The sequence below is a fragment of the Canis aureus genome, chromosome 37, assembly GCF_053574225.1.
Source record: "Canis aureus isolate CA01 chromosome 37, VMU_Caureus_v.1.0, whole genome shotgun sequence".
NCBI classification, from domain to species: Eukaryota; Metazoa; Chordata; class Mammalia; order Carnivora; family Canidae; genus Canis; species Canis aureus.
Window position 1 is genome coordinate 4558914 of NC_135647.1, and position 22779 is coordinate 4581692.

The 22779-nt window shown below is 37.1% G+C and overlaps 1 protein-coding gene across 1 annotated transcript in view; it reads left to right on the forward strand.

The window, feature by feature from the left end:
* Window positions 1-22779, forward strand: part of LOC144306414 (uncharacterized) — a 192653-nt gene that overhangs the window by 124108 nt on the left and 45766 nt on the right. The window contains exon 5 of the mRNA XM_077885840.1: window positions 21778-21817. Within this exon, the coding sequence (XP_077741966.1) occupies window positions 21778-21817 (40 nt within the window). The remainder of the gene's footprint in view (window positions 1-21777; window positions 21818-22779) is intronic.

Consider the following 22779-nt stretch of genomic DNA (forward strand, 5'->3'; position numbering starts at 1 on the left):
AAAGGTCATTCTGAATAAGCCACGAGAATCATTTATGCTGTTGCATTGATGGGTGGTGACAATGCCCATTTGCGGTTCTTGTGAAAGACTAGCCTCTTTCAATTTTATCCTCTCCCCTCTGCAGCATCTATAGTATGTCAGTGATTTGTTCTGAGCCTTGTTCAAGTCAACCAGTTCTGATCTTCGACATGATAAAAAGAAGAAACTAGACAGCAGGGACTTGTTCCAATTATTCTTTTGTTAGATGATACCATTTTCTAAAAAGAAATTTCATTATATATAAATATATATATATAAATATATATAAAATTCTGTATATTTTAAGTATTTTGATTTGATTGGTTGGTGGGAATTGGTTGGAAAAGTTCATTGCATTTCCTTTATATTGTATGTTATTATGCTATAAAACAAAGCCAGAAGGCTAATTAGTGAATTCATATAAAATTCCCAAATAATTTCTGCTCAAAATTTTTAATGGTAAATTTGAGCTTGCTTCTGTGAATATTACCATTTCATATCAGTTTGAAATGGCTAATGAAGCTTTTGATTAGATCACTTTAACAGTGATCTTTCTGAGTTCTTAAGAATTCTTTCTGCATTCTTATGAGAATTATTTTGCACAAGTAGGTGGTATAAAATTTAAAGCCATTTTTACAATCATTCAAAAATGTATAGCATTTGACATTTTATGTAGAGTTCAACATTCTTCCTATTTCATTATAAAATGTAAGGATGAGATATCTTATGATAATGTGAATGAATTTTGAATTTTGTCACAGAATTTTTATAATAAGTTTTCCAAAATAAAGATCAAACTTAATTTGCAGATGACCCATGTGATTATTAAAGCAGTCACTTTGCAGCTGGCTTGGATGCCACATCTATTGCAAAAGTAGACAGGCTTTATATATAGGAACACAGAGATTTGGGGATCTTTCCTGGACCTGCATGGACATCCTTCCCCAATCACACACCTACCTTATTTTGAATCTCATTCTCATTTTCTGAATCTTGAGAACCTAGAAAATTAACTCCTTTAGTGCTTTTTGTGCACAATGGCAGTAGTGTGATCTCAGCTGGTTACAGAACTAGATCCAGATGGGCATCTTGGCCAGAGCCAGAACATTATGGGTGAGTAGCATGTTCTGGATGACCCTCATTATGTGTGCTGCTAGCAAGGACTGCCACCTGACCAACAGTCCTTTTTGCACTCAGGATGTCTTCTGAGAATCCCAAATAACGCTTTGCCTCTTCAGGGAACTGTTCTGGGGGTTCCCGCAAACTCAGGCCCTGGTCGGCTACCCTGAATGCTGGTAATATCAGTATCTCCCATTTAAATGTAATCCATTGTGAGCGCATCAATAGGATGGCACATGGAAACCCCTGCTCTGAGCAGGGGACTTTTGAACACTTAAAATCAGACCTACTCAAGACCTACCTGCCAACTGGTGTACAAATCTGAAACTAATGTTTTAGAAATTATATTTACTCTTACATCGTACACTTCACTCTAATATTTTCTATTTTATTCTAAACATTTAAAAATATTTTATTTATTTTTTATTTGAGAGAGAGAGAGGAGCAGACGGAGAGGGACAAGCAGACACCCCGCTAAGTGCAGAGCTCAACACGGGGCTCTATCTCACTACCCTGAGATCATAACTTGAGCTGAAATCAAGAATCAGATGCCCAACTGACAGAGCCACCCAAGCGCTCTATTTTATTCTATTTCAAATTTTAAAATACCAGCTGAAGTATACTATATTGATTTTATCATCTACCTAAGGGTTGTGATCTATAGTGTGAAAATCACTGCCCTAAACCGTCATGGAAGATGGATTCTACCCTGTGTGATGGTTTGGGTAGACCCCAGGCAGCTCAAATTGGGAGAGACGTTTACCAAAGCCATGGCTGTCAGGAGTCATGGTTGAATTCTGTTCTTTTTATGGACTTTCCTCATTTTCTAACATAACCATGACTTGACATGGTGCACTCGACATAAACCATGACTTGACATCGGTGCACTCGATTCAGTGTGTCAGTTAATTTTCTTATCTCTTTCATTGAGTTCAAACTTAATTCCTGTTTTTTTCTTTCTTGAATCTTCAAATGTTGGCTAATTCCATGGAAATCATTTTTTCCCATTAAATGTTTTAGTATCTATTTGCATTCCCCCCAATCATATAAAACAGAATTTATATGGGAAATTATCTTTCAGCAACAAAGCAGGCCTTGCCTGAAGGAAGGCCAAGTGTAAGCTGGTGGTCTTTGTGACCATTGTATTGGATGGTATTCCAAGGAAAGGCAGCATGAAAAAAATGAAATCTGCATGCCATTAAAAGTAAAAAACTTTTGTTTTTATGGAATAAAACAAAGAACCCATTTGGAGTTAGTTATCTTAAGTCTGTGGTGGGTTTTACCAAATGAACTGTCTCCACAGAGAATGCTCGCCAAGCAGGTCATCATGGTTAGTGAAGCCATGTTGATTATTCCTCGGAATTGAAAAAATATGATACTCTTAGCCAAATTGATCACTTTTTTCTTTTGCTTTCTGATTTGAAAAAAATGAAATTTCTAGTGACTAATATTCATAATATGTTAGTAAGCAAAATAATTATGATATAAAATATCTATCTAATGATTTTTGTTTCGAAAAAGGAATAGAAAAAAAAATGAATAGGGATCCCTGGGTGGTTCAGCGGTTTGGCGCCTGCCTTTGGCCCAGGGCGTGATCCTGGAGTCCTAAGATCGAATCCCACATCAGGCTCCCTGCATGGAGGCTGCTTCTCCCTCTGCCTGTGTCTCTGCCTCTCTGTCTGTCTCTCATGAATAAATAAACAAAATCTTTTAAAAAAATGAATAGAAAAATGACCAGGAGGGACATTCACCAAAATAATGACTATAATAAGTGTTGTAGGTAATTTTTATCCTTTTCCTTTGGGCTTTCCAGCATTTTCCATATATTCCACCATAAACATTTAATTATTTGATAATCAAAAGACTAAAGGTTAATTTGGCTTTTTGGCAAGCTTTTGATAATGTGCTTATTCTTTTGGCAATATTTAATAAAATCTAAAAGTATAGCATGGGATAAAGACTTGTAAATGATTCTAGAAAAAATTCAAAACATGTTTTCTTTGCCTGTAAGCTATAAGTAATAAATAGTTTGAGACCAAAAGAAAAAATATGCTCTTATTTCTAATAGTTTCCAATTGTTTAACTGAACACCACAGAGTTATCTCTTTATAGTAACTGGGCCAGTAATGTCAAACATAATTTGAAGTCGGAATTTTATTACCTTCTACTCATCACAAATCACTAATTCTTTAGTTAAATAGGAAGTTTGGATTCAAAGAAGTTAAGATTAATTTTCAAACAGACTTAACCAAAATGTAAGCATCACAAGGAGCATTATACCCTTAAGAAATTATTCGTCTTTTTGTTCAAATCTGTTAATTCAATCTTAGATACTCCCCAGAGTAAGTTCGTGACCCATAAGCCCAAATGGTTTTTACAAAGATTTTATCTACTGTTTGGTTTTGACAAGTTCTAAAATGAAATCATATCTATCATCCACGTATGAAGATTAGTTTCAGCCTCTTGCCTTTCTCAAGTATACCATGTGTATTGCTTGCTGCCAATGTTTGTGTCTTTGGATAGGCTGCTGTCTTTTCTGAAGTGCCTCTCCCTTTCTTTCTCTGTAAGAGTCTTACTTGTCTAGGACCTTCTGGTGAGGACTGTCGAGGCCTTCTCTGGGCTGCTACAGATTGTGATTCACACCTCAATTTTCCCACATATCTCTTATAGTACATCTTCATGTATGGCTTCATTCTTCATATAATTTACAGGTTTCTTGTTGTTTGGTGCTTTGTTCTACTTTGAGTCTTCAGTATCTATCATATTCCTAGCTCATGGTAATTTATGACAATTATTTTTTGAATAAGTTTAAAATAATATGATGATAATGAAACAAGAGGGTTATTATGCATATATAGAGTTAATAGAAATACCTTTGAGTAAGTATATAGCACTCAAATATAAACTTGAAGGGATACAATATTCATGATAATAAATAAAGTTTACATTTTAAAACTTTAGCTTAAAAATATTGTTTTATGTTTAAAATTTTTCTTCATGAATGTCTGCTTTGGGCAAAGCATCATTCTGAGTGTCATGGTCAAAATTCAGTTCCTATTCCCAGGAAGCTTGTAGTGTAGTTTAAGAAGGTAGTGATTATTTGTGTGAAAATAATATTGTATATACCAAGTGCCAACAAGAATAGATAATAAATATTATCGTTTGTTCAGAGGATAGAAAGTCCAACTTAGGGAGAGGTAAGTTAGAAAAAGTTTCACCAAGAAAGGAGGGTAACATTTGGCTCCTAAAGCCTAAAGAAAGGGTAAGAGTTGGTGTGTGTGTGTGTGTGTGTGTGTGTGTGTGTGTGTGTGTATGTGAGTAAGGGTAATTCTTCCTTTTGGACATACAGAGCAGAATCCATGTGTCCCTCTGGATCATGAGGGAGCTGAACTGCTCCATGCCATGGTTCAAGTGGCTATCCTATTGTTGTTCATGGCTGAGTGAGAACAAGGACACCAGCTCCTTTATTGACATATGCACGTTATTCTTATCCATTCTTGCTAAACCATTATAACCTGTAGTGGTGAAAAAGGGGAATTCTTAATGCTTTGTGAGATAGATCATCTTCCTTAGAGAAAGCCTGATGTTCAGAAGGCATGTTGTGAGAAGAAAGAAAGGCAGATTCCTAAGACATACAAACTTGAAATGCTGTACAGAACAGTTCTACTTGAGATCAACTTGTGACCAAGAAAAAGGCCACATCAGGAGAAAATAAATGTTCTAGGTAGTGGACTCTTTGCCCTTCCTGCTTACCTAAAACAGATCCTTGAGAAGTTTCCTGCTATGGAGACATATCTGCTTTAAAGGAGGTTGTGCTTCAGAGGAGCTGAGAGAGTGTGGATGACACAGCAAGGCAATTGGCTAGAAGACAGCTCTTCATCTGACTTTGAGAATGGAGAATGGTGAATTTTTGTAGACACAAAGGGAGAAGGTGGTGGATGAGACACAGAGAACCCTTGCTATTTGCCGAGTGACTCTGGTGAACTGGGATAATGTACAGCGTGGGAGGATGAGAGATCATAGGGCTTGCCAACACCACTTGTTGACTTAGGTATGTTTGATGCTACTTTGGTTTGCTAATGTTTTTGTACAAAATTCCATCTTACTACTTACAAGGAGATCTTGTAGTACAGGGAGTCAGGATGCCTTGAGTTCCCATTTGGCTCTACCAGGTAATCTTCGTAGGTCACTTAATCTTTCTGAGCCTCAGTTTCTCATTAAAAGGAAGAGATTGTATTTGTCATCTAGGGTCTCTGTAATGGTTAGAGAGTCTCTGTAATGGTTAGAGAAAATGTATGCAAAATTCCTCTTGTTGTGATTGGCACATAGAGGCACATAGTAAATGGTAAAGAATGATGACAATGAAGATAGTGGGCCATCAAGTGGGTAACGTAAGGCTATTGGTGGTGGTCTATTTCTTTAGGGCTGTGGACACCAAGTTAGTGAAATGTGCTCTCCCACAAAGAATCTCAGCTCCTATGTGTCAGAGATCTCTGAGAATTAGAGTACCACATGCTACTTTCCCTTCTGTGGCACACTGTGAGCCTGTGGCCTCTGAATGGTAGAACTGTAGCGGGCATTCAGGGGCTGCAGGTTGCACTCTCCTGCCTCCTTCTAACTTAAGCTCTGTCTGGTTCAGCTGTTGAGAAGGCAAACACCCATGTCTGAGAAGAAATACAAAGGTGTTCTTACACTTGTCTAATTTCTCCATGGCATCTCCTCCAACAAGGAATGGTCATAGTCATAGGTGGCTGTTCCATGGATGGCTGTCTTCCACACACAGAGTGCAGAGCTGAAGGAGATCCTGCCTCATCATTCACTGAAGTTGAGTCATCTTATGTTCATTTGCTCACACACATTCGGAGTCTCTACAGGCTTTACAGGACATTTCCCTTTACTTCTAAAAACGTTTTGAATTTCAGATCTATTAAAAGTTCACTTCTTAAATAAGACAGTGCTCAACTACTGACATTCCTTCACCAGCTCATGCTCTTTGCAAATGTTGAGGGCACCTGATAAAACAATAGATTAAAATATTTCTTAAAAATTACTAATACTAAAATAAAAATTGAATAGTCTGGGTAGGTATAACCTACATATGGATTAAAGTCCAGTGGGGTTTGCTGACATTTGTAACTTAAGGAAATTGTATTATTTTTATATTTATAAGAAATTTAGCCATCAAATATGTACCAGACAGTGCTTCGGGACAGGACTGAGCAGGTTGGAAGTGTGGGTATAATACCACTAGTTACTTTTGAATCTAAACTGGTCAGAGTAGCGGTCTTTTGAAGCAGTCAGCACTTTTGTTTGTTTATTTGTTTTAAAATTATATTTATATTTTGGTAAGGAAAACATTCACATGGGGTACACCTGGGTGGCTCAGTGGTTTAGTGCCTGCCTTCGGCCCAGGGCGTGATCCTAGATTCCCTGGATTGAGTCCTGCATTGGGCTCCCTGTGAGGAGCCTGCTTCTCAGACTCTGCCTGTGTCTCTGCCCCACCCCCTCTCTGTCTCTCATGAATAAATAAATCTTTAAAAAAAACCTTTCACATGGTTTAATGTTCAAAACTTGTAAAAGTTACACAATGAAAGGATTTCCTTCACAATCTCTTTTCCCAGTCTTCCCTGTTTCCCTTCTTATGTATTTTTTCAGCTATGTTTTATGTGTATATAAGAACATGTGTGTGTTTATGTGTGTAATTTTGTTAGACATTGCCAAAGCATGTGCCATAGAATTTTTACCAATTTATAATACCACCACAAAATATGAAAGTTTCTCTTTCTCTACCTCAACTGCCAAATTTACGTAACTCCTCAGCTGGCCAGGATAGAATTCTGCCTTTGTTATCCCTTTACTAGCGAGCCCCTACCTCATCCTTACACAGCAAGTTTTACCCAGGTCTTTGCTCTAGAAGTTCTATATGTTTTATGATATTTTCACGTCTTTAAGATATCTTTATGTAGCAGAAAAGGAGTGCTTTTTAAAATCAGCTATTTTAAAATTCTAAACAGTACAGTACATTTAACAATCTGGTCTCTGAGGGCAGGTCATGTGGATTTGAATCCAAGCTCCAGTACTTACTTGCTGTGTGGGCTTACGATAGGTATTTCACCTCTTTGAAACTCAATTCTATCACGTAAGTTGGGGAAAATAACTTGCCTTGCTGACAAGGTGTTAGGAATAAATGAGATAATGCGTATAAAGTGTCTGGAACTTGAAAGATGCATAAAAGATAGTTGCTTTGTTGTTAGTGCTGTTATTAATAAAATCTGTGCCATGTGCATTCAGTGAAATATATACTATATGTAAATAGACTTAGGTTAAATGTTAACAGCAATACATAAGGTTTACATTTTAAAGGGAAACTTTTATCTTTGAATACAAAAGACAATATGATAAAGAAGTAGGGTAATAGAGAAGACAAACACTGATTTTGGGCTCACTTTGTGTTTGTTGGCTACGGGAAAGCCACCAGAAAAACCTGTTGATCAACCAAAGCTAAGTTTATTAAACTTACTGCAGTAAGGGGAACTCTGTAATATTTTGTCTTAGTAATATGGTAGTAGGAGTGAGTCAGGGAAGGATATTTATAGGGATTTAGGGGCCTGAGTTGGGTACTTTTAGCAGTTGAGAATAGAATTTATGACATTTATGGTAGGCCCAGTGAAGTAAGGGCCTTGAAGTAAGAGTTAATGTGTGAGCAATTTGTTTTCACAAGTTAATTATTTTAATTGGTTTACAGTCTTACCACCCAGAAATAAGTATATCCTAGACCAAATAGCTGTTATTTTTGCCTGTTATTGTTTAGAAAACTGGAAATGGGTAATTGTTTAAGAGATTAGGACACTTAGGAAATTGGAAAGACTGTTTGGTTCCAGAATTATTTCACACAGGGATGGGAAAGTATGCTTTGTCTCAGAACTGGTTAGCATAGGAAACTATGTTGATTTCAATTCTCCATCCCAACTTTGATGCAAAAAAGATGTAACTTGGGGAAAGATGCTCAGTATGTCACATACTTGTTCTTTCCTCAGTGCCTGAAAAGCCTAGTGAAAACTCTTTCTTCAAAGGAAGCTGAGGTTTAGGGCAGGGAGGCCAAATGCATTCTGGACTCCAGGGGAAATAAGAAAATTAAACAAGGGCATGTATTTTGTTTTTTAAAGATTTTATTTATTCATGAGAGACAGAAAGAGAGGGGCAGAGACATAGGCAAGGTTCCATGCAGGAAGCCCGATGTGGGACTTGATCCCGGGACTCCAGGATCATGCCCTGGACCAAAGGCAGGTGCTAAACTGCTGAGCCACCCAGGCATCCCAAGGGCATGTATTTTGAGAGAAGATTCAGAAATATTCAGATTTTCAAGAGAATAAAAATGAAGAAGTAAGGTGCTTATTGGCCACTGAAGTGTCAGAAGCAGGGTATAATTAGGTGAGAGAAATAGCTGGGGAGAGCAGTTCTAAACCAAAAACTGAATGCAGACTTTGTGCTGGGCCAACCTTTTTCATGCCACCATTCTGAAAATTTGAAGGTCTGTTTGGTGGCTCAAGGAGAAAACAAGCAGCCAGATGGCTGTTGGGAAGGAAAACATTTTACTCTACCTTTCTAGATTCTGTGGCTCATAGATTGATATAAGACGGATTGACAGGAAGAAAAAAAGTTTATGTATGTATGGATATGGGCTCTGAGGACAAGTTGGACAATTAAGATTTCTATGTCATCCTGTGCTAAGGAATGGGATAGGGCCTGGGGCTTGAAAGGGGAGAAGTATAATTCACAGGAAGATAAGAAGAGATGTTTGGTAGTTAGAGGTTTGCCCTGTCATACAGATGACTTTTATTTAGGTAAAAGTTATCTCTGGTAAAAAGTTCTCAGAGCCAGCCACCCCCTCCCTATCTAAATTATTTTAGGCAGTTAAAAGAGAGGTAAAAGATTTTGTTGTTGTTGTTTTGTTTGTTTGTTTGCTGGGTCTTAACTGCCTTCAGCTCAAAATAATTCACATGCCAGAGAGGCATACCTTGGGGTCACATATTCTGCTCCCTTATATGGCCAAATATTTTCTGAAATGAATGCTGCTTAAGTTGGTTAAATTTTATCCTACTCCATCAGGAGTAATAATGCATTTCAATAAATTCTGATTAAAATAAGGTTTACTGAAAATCTACTATACATGTTAGAGCATTGTGCTCTTTCACATTCATTGTTTCATTAAGTTCTTACCACTATATGTGTGGTAGGCATGATTGTCATATTTCTGAGACAGGGCTTTGAAGTGTTTGTTTGCACAAGGATATTTCAATTGTTAAGATTCACTGCCAGGAACTGTACGTGATATTTTATTCTGCCTTAAAACATTTTTCTCATGTTATGTAGTCACAGGCTTAATGTCATGCCCTGGACTTGGTTCATAGAGCAGCAAATGGCAGACCTGAACTGAGATCAACTGTGGAGCATTTGACAATTTACTTTAAAATAATGAACTCAGACTCTAAAGGGAAATGGTCTCAGATATAAACAATTTTGCTTGGTGAAGGCCAAGGACAAGATAATGTTTATTCAGTTACTTTTGGTCCTCCGGAGTGTAAAGATAGATGATCAAGAGAAAGGAAAGAGACATTCAGACAGGTCAGCATTCCCTAGATCCTGGCAAGAGTGTGGTTTTTCCTTTTTTTCTCATATTTCCAGCAGTACTTAAATAAATAAAAATCTGTTTAGTTAGTCCTCTAAGTAAACTCAATAAAAAAGGAGAGTCACACTAACAGGTCCTAATACAGGAATTTGGTTGTATTAATGGGTACCTAAATGTATCCAGTGTTAGGGATGGCTTAATACTATTGCCCTTTTGTGTTCTAAAAGAAGAGTTATGGTATGCTCCTCGAACCCTTCCCCAGTGTGTATGTGTGTGTGTGTGTGTGTGTGTGTGTGTGTAAGGAGAGAGAAGAAAGCTTATATGATTCTTCTCTTATATTGATAGGGTATTAACCACACTGTGTTTTGGGGGAAAAAGCATTTTAGAAATTCAGACAGGTAGAAATTTTGATTCTGTGATTTTTGAAAAAGAGTCCTGCTAACTTAGCTGCTCCTAAGGGCTTTGGACTTTGGCTGTATTCTATGTATGAATTATGAACCTATCTATAGGACATCACATTGATTTGTATGTGTGTTTTCTATTTTCCCTTCTAAAGTTCCACTCTTATTAAATGCTATCACAGTAGTGTTTCCCAAAGCATATTACATGACCCAAAATAGATGCCCTGTGGGAAGAAAAAGGTCTGTGATTAAATACCCTTGAAAAACTGTGTTAACAAAATTGAACAGCTTTCTTTATTGCAAAATTACTTAAACATATTTTATGGTTATTTGCATTTTAAGTCTCCAAGAGTAGGAAATTATGTGCAGTTTTTAAAAATACTTTTTGACCTAAGCAATTTATCATCTGTACCCCTAACAATTTCTTCAGAAGTCATTGTCTGTGAGTCATCTCATCAGGGAATGTTGCTGTAAAACAAATCAGCTGAATAATTCCAGTTTGGGGTGCTTTGTTTAATTTTGTAGAAAAAAACAGCTTGTTTTCTTCACATTTGAAAAAAAATTACTGTGACTTTCATAAAAAAAAAATACTGTGACGTTTATATATGTTGCACTATAGGCTTAGGTTTAACATATTGCTGTTCCAAAGGCTATTATTGCTTCCCATGTTCAGGAATTATCATAAGCTTCCTCCAGATGGAGGTGGTGCTTTGGTTATTTCTTCATGACTGGTGTTAATATTGGGAGAGAAAATTAAATATTACATATTTCTACCCAGTGATTATCTTTCCTATAAATAAAAATATCTTATTGAAATGTTTGCCTATAAAAGCTTATTCTGTGGGACGCCTGGGTGGCTCAGCAGTTTAGTGTCTGTCTTCAGCCCAGGGTGTGATCCTAGAGTCTTGCATCGGGCTCCCTGCATGGAACCTGCTTGTCTCTCTGCCTGTGTCTCTGCCTCTCTCTCTCTGTGTCTGTCATGAATAAATAAATACAATCTTTAAGGAAAAAAAGCTTATAGTGTTATAAATATTATGTAAATAGATAACAAATAGATTATGATGTAACTAAAGACCAACAATTATAAAAGGAAAGTATTTTTCATTAAAAAATTAAACTCTTTAACTCTGATTTTTATTTCTGGGCTTAGGTGGTTGTATTAGCTCTTTTTTTTGGATCCTTCCAAATCCATGCATATTTGATGAAATAATGGTTGACTGGATGGAAATGCTGACCTCACAAGAAATCTAGCTGGAATCTGTCTTTCCTGGTTGAAAGAGGTCAATTACACTAGAAAAGAGAATATACAAATCATAAAAGTGTACAATGAATATGTGAAGATGAACAAATTTAAAAATTTGGATAAATGGGCATTTATAAGTGAAATATATACTTACCAAAACAAACCCAAGAAGAAATAGAAAAATAAGAATGAAACAATTCATGGCAAAGAAATTAATTTATTAGTTAAAAATATCCCCCATAGAATTCTGGTCCAAGAAGTTTTATAGGTGATTTTGCTAGAGTTTTAAGAAATAGATATTTCCTGAGTTGGAAAAGGGAAAAAGAGTGAAGAGATACTTAGCTTATTTTTTTAAAGACTGTTACAAATTTGATAACAAAATTAATGGCAATAGATGAAAATAAAATTATTTTGCAGTATTATTTATGAATAAATATAGAAATCCTAAATAAAATATCAGCAAGAAAATATAGAGGTTTAAAAGAAATGAGCAAGAAGTAAAATAGGGTTTATACTAAGAAACAAAGGCTAGTTAACATCTAAAAATATTTATTTATCTAATCTACCCAATTTCTAGATTAAAGAATGCCATATAGTAGTTTTCTAAAGCTACGCAGAATAAGTCGCAGTCAATACAAGTCAGCATGTTTACATTAGTGTTTCATGCAAATTAGGATTAGAAGGGGATGTTCAGAAAACTATGGCAGGGCAGCCTGGATGGCTCAGCGGTTTAGCACCGCCTTCAGCCTGGGGCCTGATCTTGGAGACCTGGGATTGAGTCCCCCGTTGGGCTCCCTGTGTGGAGCCTGCTTCTCCCTGTGCCTGTGTCTCTGCCTCTCTCTCTCTGTGTCTCTCATGTATAAATAAATAAAATCTTTAAAACAAAAACAAAAAAAAACTATGGCACTGTGTTTAATGAGAAAACTTTAGAAGCATCCTATTAAATTCAGAAGTATAGTTAAGTATTTCTGCCATAATATTGTGGTAGAACAAGGGTGTTAGTAAGTCTACATTAATATTTTAGTTCCAGAATAAATAGAACAGATGGAGAGCCTTCTCATAGACGAAAGCCTATATGGACCATCGGCATTTCAATAAATGGATTTGAGCTGCTTGAGTCTCCATGATAAAAATAAAAATAAAATAATGTTAAAATAATGCTGCAATAAAATAGGGTGCTAATATTTTTTTGAAATAGTGTTTTTATTTTTTTTGGGCAAATACCCAGTAGTGGAATCATTGGATCATATGGTATTTCTATTTTTAACTTTTTAATCATGGATGGACCTAGAGGGTATTATGCTAAATGAAATAAGTCAGACTGAGAAAGGCAAATACCATATGATTTCACTCATATGTGGAATCTAAAAAAACAGGGCAAATGAATAAACAAAAAGCAAAAACACACTTGGAGTTGCCAGATGGAAGGGAGGGTTCGGGGATGGGCAAATGGGTGAAGAGAAGAGGAAGATACAGGATTCCAGTGATGGAATGAGTGGTTCGGGGATGGGCAAATGGGTGAAGAGAAGAGGAAGATACAGGATTCCAGTGATGGAATGAGTAAGTCATGGGCATAAAAGGTACAGTATCAGGAATATAGTCAATGTTATTGTAATAGTTTATGGTGAAAGATGGTAGCTTAGAGAAGTTACATCACTGTGTTGTACACCTGAAACTGATGTAACGTTGTGGGTCAACTATATTCAAATGGAGACATTTTAAAAATGTTAGAATAGGGATCCCTGGGTGGTGCAGCGGTTTAGCGCCTGCCTTTGGCCCAGGGCGTGATCCTGGAGACCCAGGATCGAATCCCACGTCGGGCTCCCGGTGCATGGAGCCTGCTTCTCCCTCTGCCTATGTCTCTGCCTCTCTCTCTCTCTCTCTCTCTGTGACTATCATAAATAAATAAAAAAAAAATGTTAGAATAAAATGTAGTAAAATATCATGACGCCAGGCTAGGAAAGAATTTGTTTAACCAGATACCTTCAAGAAGCTATGAAGAAAGAAGAAGATCTAAAAACTTTGTGTTTTACATATACATTAGCTACTTTAATACACAAAAAATCCCAAAGATTGAAAAATACATTAATATTAGAATATAAAATACATTAGTAAATATACACTAAAGTCCTAAACACTAAAAATGTTAGAATAAAATATGGTAGATATATTTATGACCAAATGGTAGGAAAGGATTTTGTTTTTAAAGATTTTATTTATTTATTCATGAGAGACACAGAGAGACAGAGACACAGGCAGAGAGAGAAGCAGGCTCCATGCAGGGAGCCTGATGGGACTCGATCCTGGGTCTCCAGGATCACACCCTGGGTTGACGGCAGCGCTAAACTACTGAGCCATCCGGGCCGCCCCAGTAAGGATTTTTTTAAGCCAGATATCTCAAGAAGTTACAAAGAAAGACAAAGTTTAATACATTTTTATAAAGATTAAAAACACTTTTGTTCAAAAAGTACATCACAAAGCTAACAGATGAGCAACAGAATATATTTGCAATATATACAATAATAGTTGATAATCATAAGCCACAGAAGTATAAATGTGTGCTACAAATCTGACAGGAAAAGATAAACAGCTCAGTAGAGAAATGGACAGAATATATGAACAGGTAACCATAGAAGAGGAAATGGAAAGAGAACAAACATAAAAAGACAGTTGAATTCATTAATAACGTATGAAAGCAAAAAGAAACAATGAGATTTTATTTTAAACCCAATCAGAATAACACTTTACAAAGGTACAGAAAACCAAGTGCTGGGGAAAACGTGGGAGGTCTCAGAAAATGCTAGCGCTTGTGTGAATGGGAACAAGCACATTGTAGAGCAGCACAGCAGCCTCTATTGTAGTTGCAAATGCATAGATCCCATGACCCAACTTCCATTTCTGGGTATATGTCCTAGAAAATTCTAGGGTGGGTAACTGCACAATCTATAAAAGGAAAAAAAAAAAACCCTCACATTCTCATAAGTAGGGAAAAAGGTTGTTTATTTGGGATATTATACAGCTATGTGAATAAACTCTATGAATGCATAAATATGGGTGGGTTTCAGAATACCTAAAGCTGAGAGAGGAAAAACAAAAGGAGATTGTAGAACGTTGCATAGAATGTCGTAACATTTGTGTAAATTAAAAAATAGAACATTGTATGTATGATTTATATATTACTTTCAAATATGTGTTCATTACAAATATATACAAATATGGATTGCGTACTCAACAAAGGCTAGTGACCGATGCCAGGGATGGAGGGAGAGGCATCAGATGGGGAAGGGTCAGAGACACAATCAGTTCTAGCCATAGTATTTGTGATATTTCACAAAACTGAGGGTCGGAATCAAATATGGGAATGTTGAATGCTCATATTAACTCTGAGTGATGGGTCCGCATCCATTTGTCGTTATCAGCTTTGGTAATATTCTGGAAAATACTTTCAAAAAACTTACAAAGAAGAGACATTCACATTATTAGCTCAGTTACACAGCTGATAATGTTGAGCCTTGATTATTATTATTATTATTTAAATATCATTTTCCACTGCTCCACTATCCTCACAGATTCAGTGTATGTGAGCATTTAGGTCTTTTAAAGCTGGGACTGGAGTTTTGACTAATTTTGAGACTGATTTACACATTCAATACTCCTCTGCCAGCGTCCTCCAAATCAGTATCCTGTTATCCTAATGGGAATGCAGCTCCAGTGATCTTTAAAATGCCATCTCTTCTCAAGCCTGCATGTACCTCAGCATGCTTTTTCTTATAATCCAGATTGCCAGAACATAATTTTAGAAATGTGTTTTAACAGGGCATTAGATTTTTGAAATAGAAACACAAGGGTGTTGCTTTATAGAAGTACATATCAGAGGAACTGTAAGAAGCTTGCTTCGAGTGACTCAAAACAAAGTTAGAAAATATTGCCTGGGTGTTGTGAAAAGGAAGAGTATTTTTATTGATTGCTCAATGTGATGGGTAAAATTTCCTGTGAGGCCAAAGGATGACATATCACAACACTGAGAAATTTAACACATGTGAGGTGGCTTGAAAGTGTGCTGCTTTGAAGTGAAAGAGACCAGTGTTGGCTTCTTTTTTTTTTTTTTTTTCTTTCTGGGCTGTAATTTATATAATTCCAGAGTTTGAACAATTCTACCTTTCTCACTTCAAAGGATACAACAGTGTGGCAGTCAGAGTTCCAGAAGAGAGATAGCATTCTTGCAAGCCTCAAGGGCTAGAACTCCCCCACTCCTGAATACACCATGGTACTCCTTTTTGTCAATCCTATTCTCATATCTGAACTTCTACTCTATCTGAATATCTACTCTAATATCTGAATTTCTGAAGGGTGGTTTCTGTGTCTGTGTCATTTTATTTCAACCAATTTTTATAGATTGCCTAGTTGTGCATGAAGGGGGAAGTTAAGAACTCTAGTTTTCTGCATTTCTGAAATAAACACAGGGACTAATCTTGGAAAAGATTTGTTCGAGAGAGGTTAGTAATGGAGAGAAAGCAGTGAACTGACAGGATTCCAAAGCCCTGACTCTTCAATAGTAAACATGCTCTTTAATCCAACTGAACGAAATGGTACCCCACCCCCCTAAAAAAGATATAACAAGACAAAGGTAACATTTGCTTCCTTTATATCTATTTTAATGGAATCTTCCCCAAATTTTCTTGGGCTGAAAGCCATGGAATCAGACAGGAAGAAGGTTTACAGAGGCCTATCAAATTTCTAAGCCCAGTCCAGGCCTTTTAGTATCATTTACTTCACTCTCCTGTAATGCTTTATAAGCCTGCCATACTATAAGGAACAAAGGGAATAATGCAGCATCAGGGATTGTTGCCCGAGAAAGAGCTGCAGAATTTGACCTTCCTTTTTTGAAGCCAACACTTAGCCTTCTCTGATATTTTGTAGCAGTAAGCCCTAAGTTTCATTTTAGGAAAGGACTTTCGGGGCTGTGCCACCTGGGGTTGCATCTGTTCACTCTCTATTCTGATGGGAGGCTGGGGGCCTTCTTCCTGTGCTAAGCTAAACAAAAGGTATTTCTCTCATCAGTAATGATAGAAAAAACTAAGCCACATTAAAAAAAAAAAAACCCACCTGAATGAAAGCAGCAATAAGCATTTGTGATTTCCACTATTCTAAGCCAACAGCTCTTTACATTCACACACAATCAAATCTAGGCCAGCAGTCCATTTGTGCTTGGCATTTTTTTTTTTTTTTGAAAGCCTGAAAAGCCTCATGAATGGAGGAGAGGACACAGACCCCAGGCTTTATCCATGCTTTGGAACTTTTGTAGATTTCATTCAAATTGGTAGTGCTTTTTGAGAAATTTCTTTATGGCTTGATTTTCCTGAGGTTTTATTGATAAAGGTAAACTATATGAAGAACTATATTAGCACAGGAGGTTCTTTTTCAAAGAAGCATTTCAAAAGCCATTATGCAGGAGACACAGAGAGGGATGTCTGTATGGTTTCTGTTAACCTTATAGTAGAAAGTGTTCGGTTACCATTCTAGACCTAAAGGCACCCCCTCAGTTGCCATTTGGAACCTACAGAAGCTCTGTGCTTGGAAGTCATGGAGCAAGAATAGCATCTGGAGTGGGTTGAATAGTGTTCTGCCAAAGTTCATGTCTGCACAGAAACTGAGAATATGAGCATATTTGGAAATAGGGTCTTTGGCAGATGTAATTTGTTAAAGACCTTTAGTTGAAACCATTCTGGTTTTAGAGAGTCCTTATAAGAACACCAAATCCCTGTAAGAAAAGAGGATGTGTGAGGCACAGAGAAGCTTCTGTGAAGATGGAGGCAGAGATTGTAGTGATGCTGTGACAGGCCCAGGAAAGTCAGGGATTACTGGCAACCATCTGTAGCTAAGAGAGAGAGGCAAGGGGAAGTTTCTCCCTCAGAGCTTCCAGAAGGAGCCAACCCCTTGATTTTGGACATCTGGCTTCCCAAAATATGAGAGAATGATCATTTGTTATGGCAGCCCTAGGGAAAAAAAGTAGCATCTCATGTTTAGACCTGCACTTTTCTCTTTTCTTTTTTTTCTTTTTTAAAAAAGATCTATTTATTTATTTGAGAGAAAGATAAAGAGAGAGCACATGCACATGAGTGGGGGTGGGGAGGGCAAAGGGAGAGAGGGAGAGAGAATCTTCAAGCAGACTCTCCACTGAGTGGGGAGCCCAACTCAGGGCTCAATCTCTTGACCCATGAGATCATGACCTGAGCTGAAATCAAGAGTTGGACACTTATAGCTGACTGAGCTACCCAGGTGCCACCAGACCTGTTCTAAGGAAATTTCTTGACTCCCCCCACCTTCCCTTGTTTTTGTTTATAATATTTATGTCTTTTGGGTTATATCAGGCTAGGACGTAATACAGAAAAGCTTTACTTTAGCTTCAGTTTTTTATAGCCACTAAATCTAAGAGGGTAGTAGAAAGAAAAGTCCCTTTCTTCAGTTGTGCATCAACCATATAATGCTATAGGGTCCTGACAGCTGAAAACTGTACTGTGGGCTTTCCATTGAGAAAGCTCTTTCCAGTGCCATGGATCTGTAATGTTGGGAAGGGTTGTATTGGACACACACCACACACATACACACACACACCCCAATATGTAGAGAGACCTTGTGGTTTTACCCTTGGTTCTATAGCCATGCATTCAACAGTCCAAGATCTTGAGTACATGGCTGGTCATTCCTTGATCTAGACCACTGAACACATCTTTGACTTGGGCTGACAGTAAATATTTATTTCTGTTCTTTGCAGTCTTTGATAACAATAGAATTGTTTGACTGGGGCATGAAGAAGATATGTGTGTTTGTAAGAGAACCTTTGTACCTCAATATATTTTTCCTATGAAATCTCCAGTTGCAAAGACAATGTGTGTAGGCTTTTTTTTTTTTTTAACAGTCTTGCAGTCTTTTAGTCTTTTTTACATACACCATGCCATGAATTCATAGGGAATGGGTTCCTGCAGCTCAGGTTCCTTTCCATTGGCTCTTACCAAGTATGCTTCTCTGGGTGGGGCAGGTTGATGCTTCAGTTGAACCCAAGTACTTTTCTATTGGCTTTCTTCTCTTTCTGATCATTTTCTTTCACATACTCTAGGAAGCTACCTTGGCTCTTTGAGTGTTTAATATACTCAATACGTACATTAATTCTCTTGGCAAAAATCTTGCCCTTAACTTGTCTACAATAATGCAAACAGCATGCTGGGTAGCATTGTAGACTTTCCGAGTTCTGCAATGGTAATATTGGTGGGGCATTCCTTTTTTTTTTTTTTTTTAAAGATTTTATTCATTTATTCATGAGAGACACACACAGAGAGAGAGAGAGAGAGAGAGAGAGAGGTAGAGACACAGGCAGAGGGAGAAGCAGGCTCCATGAAAGAAGCCCGACATGGGACTCAATCCTAGGACTCCAGGATCAGGCCCTGGGCCAAAGGCAGGAGGCAAACTGCTGAGCCACCCAGGGATCCCCTGGGGCATTCCTTTTTGAACAGTGCCCATTCCCTTGATGGACCCAGTATCCCCTTTCTTGTAGATTTGCATGTATGTGACCAAAGGAACAACCCCATGTTTTCTAAAAGGCCTAGAGAACATACATATAGTAGGTACCTCTCCTTTTTCCCTTTGAATTGGTCATTTTGGTGAAATTACTGGAAGGTGGTGGTTCTGGCTGAAGGGTAGTCTTAAAAAAATTTTTTTTATACCAGTGCATAAAGGAAGTTCTTTACTTTCAAGTGGTTAGGTAAAACAATAAACAATGTTTCGTGGGTGATTGCCATGTCCTATTCCAGAAGGTTGGCTAATGAGCAGTAGTTATAATACATAAAACTGAACAACAAGGCACCATGTGTAGACTTAATAACCTCTCCTTTTCCTCTTGGCAAATCCCTTCAAGACCTAGTGCTTTATTCTTTCCACGCTCTTTGTACTTCATGATTCTTCTCTTTCAGCAGAACTACTTGCTTTCCTTTTGTGCCATCACTTACCTGATTATACTAAGATTTCACTCTCAGTTGGTTCAGAGTAAAAAAAATAATTCCTCTTTGATTTTGGGATTTATTGCCTAATGGAGCGCTGTATCCTTATCTTATTGTCCTCTCCCCTTTGCTCACTAAGTCCCAGCCATGTCTGCCTTGTTTGATGGTTTTCACCGGAGGAAGCTCTTCTGGCCTTAAGGACTTTCAGACTGGCTTTCCCCTGTGCCTGGAATACATTTTCTGTTAGCACCATCTCATCTCTGATGCATCAGTGTCCCTGACCCCATTATATCCAATAGGCTTTTACCAATTATAAAACAGTGTGTATTTCTTTCATAGTATTTATTATGATTTTTATTTGATGAATATTCCATGAGAATAGAGACTCTATATTGTTTCTCAACACAGATTCCCAACACACTTATAGTCCTAAGAAAGTACATGGCAACATAGTGAGCAACCAAGACCATTTGATGTTAACAAGTGGATGATAGAGACATAGGTCTACTATTTCTACTAATACATGATTATCAGCTGTGCTACATGCTATAAAGGAAAAATCTCAGAGCTTTGAGGATATATAATGGGGGGTTAGGGATGGCTTCCATGAGAAAACAATGTCAATTATGGCACTTGAAGAATGAGTAATATGTACGATGGTCAAGGCAGGGAACATTTTCCAAGTGAGAGGGAAGAGCATGTACTCAGGCATTGGGGTAGGAGATAATAGGATGCATTCAAAGACCTTTAGGGTCTTTTAAGAAACTCATTGTGCTGGAGTTTAGGGCACCAGCAGAAGACAACAAAGGAAAAGAAGGACAGACTGTGCACATAACTTTTCTCTCCCAGGAGATTGAAAGCCCTGTAGATAAGGATTGAGTTGGGAGTAAGTGTATGAGGATGGATAGGCGATGGCTTTTTTTTTTTTTTAATCTCCAGAATAATGGCTGACAGGTAGAAGAAGCTCAATTAATGATACTTAAGCAGAGGGGGCTTGGAGCTAGTGCTTCTTCCCAAAGTCAGCTCATGTGCAGCATCTGCAGATGAATAATTACACAGCTTGGAGAATAGCTATTTCTGTAGGGAGCCTGGCTCCCATAATTGCTGGTGAATAGATGCATCAGATGTGCCTCGAATTTCTTATTCTTTCAGCAAACTTTTATCATCACATTTTGTTCCTTATTATCCCAGTGGTCTTAACTTTTTAGAAAATGTCTGTGTCCAAAAGGCTGAATAGGGTAATCTGGCTAACCAATTCATGTCAGGAAGATTAGACTTTGTCTTATAAGATAAAGAATATCCATTACCCATTTTTAAAGGCAAAAACAAGCTCTAGTTTGTGCTTTGGCTAAAGAAAAATCTTAGCCAAACTATTAGGAACAAAATTCTTTGTCTCAAAACCTCATTTATTTCTATTAAAAATAATCTCAGATAGAGGAATTTGTTTAAAACGGAGAAAAATGGAGATGAAATGCTTTCCTCTTAAGTCATACATTGCATTTTATTTGTGAGATTGCAGTTCTTCGAACATGTTCCTGGAATGGAGAAATCCAATCATTTTAGGTACCAGTCATTAGTAGAAACATGCAATTGATTTATTATTTGAGAGGTAGTGAAACTAAAGCATTTTGTAAGAAGCTTTGCTCTAAAAGCTATTCACTAGTGATTTGAAAGCAGAAGGTATTACATTTTACCAAATAAAGGCTTGTTATATGTTTATTTTAAAAGTTGTTTCACTTGGTCATTGCTATGAAGGTCAAATTAACTATAGTCAAGAAATGCATTTTAACAAGACAAAATGGAATTGCATACTCCTATTGCCATGATTAATTTGTACTGTACACCTTAACATTCAATATGATAGAATGTCATTAAACCATGAAGCTGGCATTAATGAGGTCACCTGGTTCATACCAGGCTTTTGCATGGCATTTATTGATTTAACTGACTTCAAAAATTATTCTCTGAATAATATTTAAATGAAAGGTAGAAATGTCCTCACTCTTCATCTTGAACATGGAGTTTCAAAAGTTTAAAAGAATCTTTTATCCCATTCCCACTTTAAACAAACTTTTCTTTCTCTCAAATCACATCCCACCAAGTGCTCATGAAATTTTTGAAACATAGATTTAAACTTTCAGTTTATTTTGTGATGTTATTTTATTATGTAGTTGTATTTTTAAAAACTGCTGATAATGATCAGAGAGTCATTAATATTCTTATTAAAGTTTTACTAATAACTAATGAATATTACTGATATCTGAATTAGGATTAATGCCAAAATCAAAAATGTTGAAAAATTATACTTTTATTATGAATTTAATTTCCTGATCTATCACTCACTTCTCCCCCTTGTATTCCTTTTTCATTTAGGTATGACAAATCGTTTGGCATATAAATCTTGGAGGGTAAGGTAAAGTATATTATTCAACCTCGAAAGCATATTAATAGATCAAAAAATTTGTTTATTAACTACAGTGATTGAGCAGGATTGATTCAAATCCTATGTCTGTAAATGAAAATGATTTTCTTGCCCAAGAAAATATCTCAGTACTAGCCAATCTTTTAGAAAGGAATGGCAAATTTATGGCTGACTTAGAAATATGGCTTTTATATCTGAAGAGCAAGATCAGTGCCTTTCAGAATGAACTAAATGTGGTAGGTATACAGTGACCGACACATGGTAGGTGCCTAATAGTTCCTCAGCTGCTTTCCATGAGCTATAGCAGCACCTCTCCTCAGGTGGTCCCTGGACCAGCAGCATCAGAGATATATGGGAACTGGTTAGAAATGCAGGGTCTCAGGCCCCACCCCAATCTTACTGAATCAGATACTCTGGGGCTGGGCTCTAGCATTGAGAGGTTTTTTTTTTTTTTTTTTTTTTTTTTTTTTAGATTTCATTTATTTACTCATGAGAGACACACAGGGAGAGGCAGAGACACAGGCAGAAGGAGAAGCAGGCTCCTCAGGGAGCCTGATGTGGGACTCAATCCTAGGACCCTGGGATCATGACCTGAGCCAAAAGCAGAAGCTCAACCACTGAGCTACCCAGGTATCCCTAGCAATGAGAGTTTTAACAAGCTCTCCAGATAATTCTGATGCATGCTAAAATTTGAGAATCTCTGCTCTCGAAATTTTAATGTATTGAGCTTCTGCTAATTTTCTAGGATATCCCTTAAGAAAAATGAACCTAAATTCTGCTCATTTTCTCTGTAATGGTTTCCTAACACAGCTAATCTTTGTTTAGTTCTTGATGATGGGTTTGCATTGTGCTAACCCCTTAAGAGGTTATCTCACATAATTGTTGCTACAATATACTATTATTATGTCCATTCTAGAGATGGGAAAACTGAGGCTTTAAGAAGTTGAAAAATT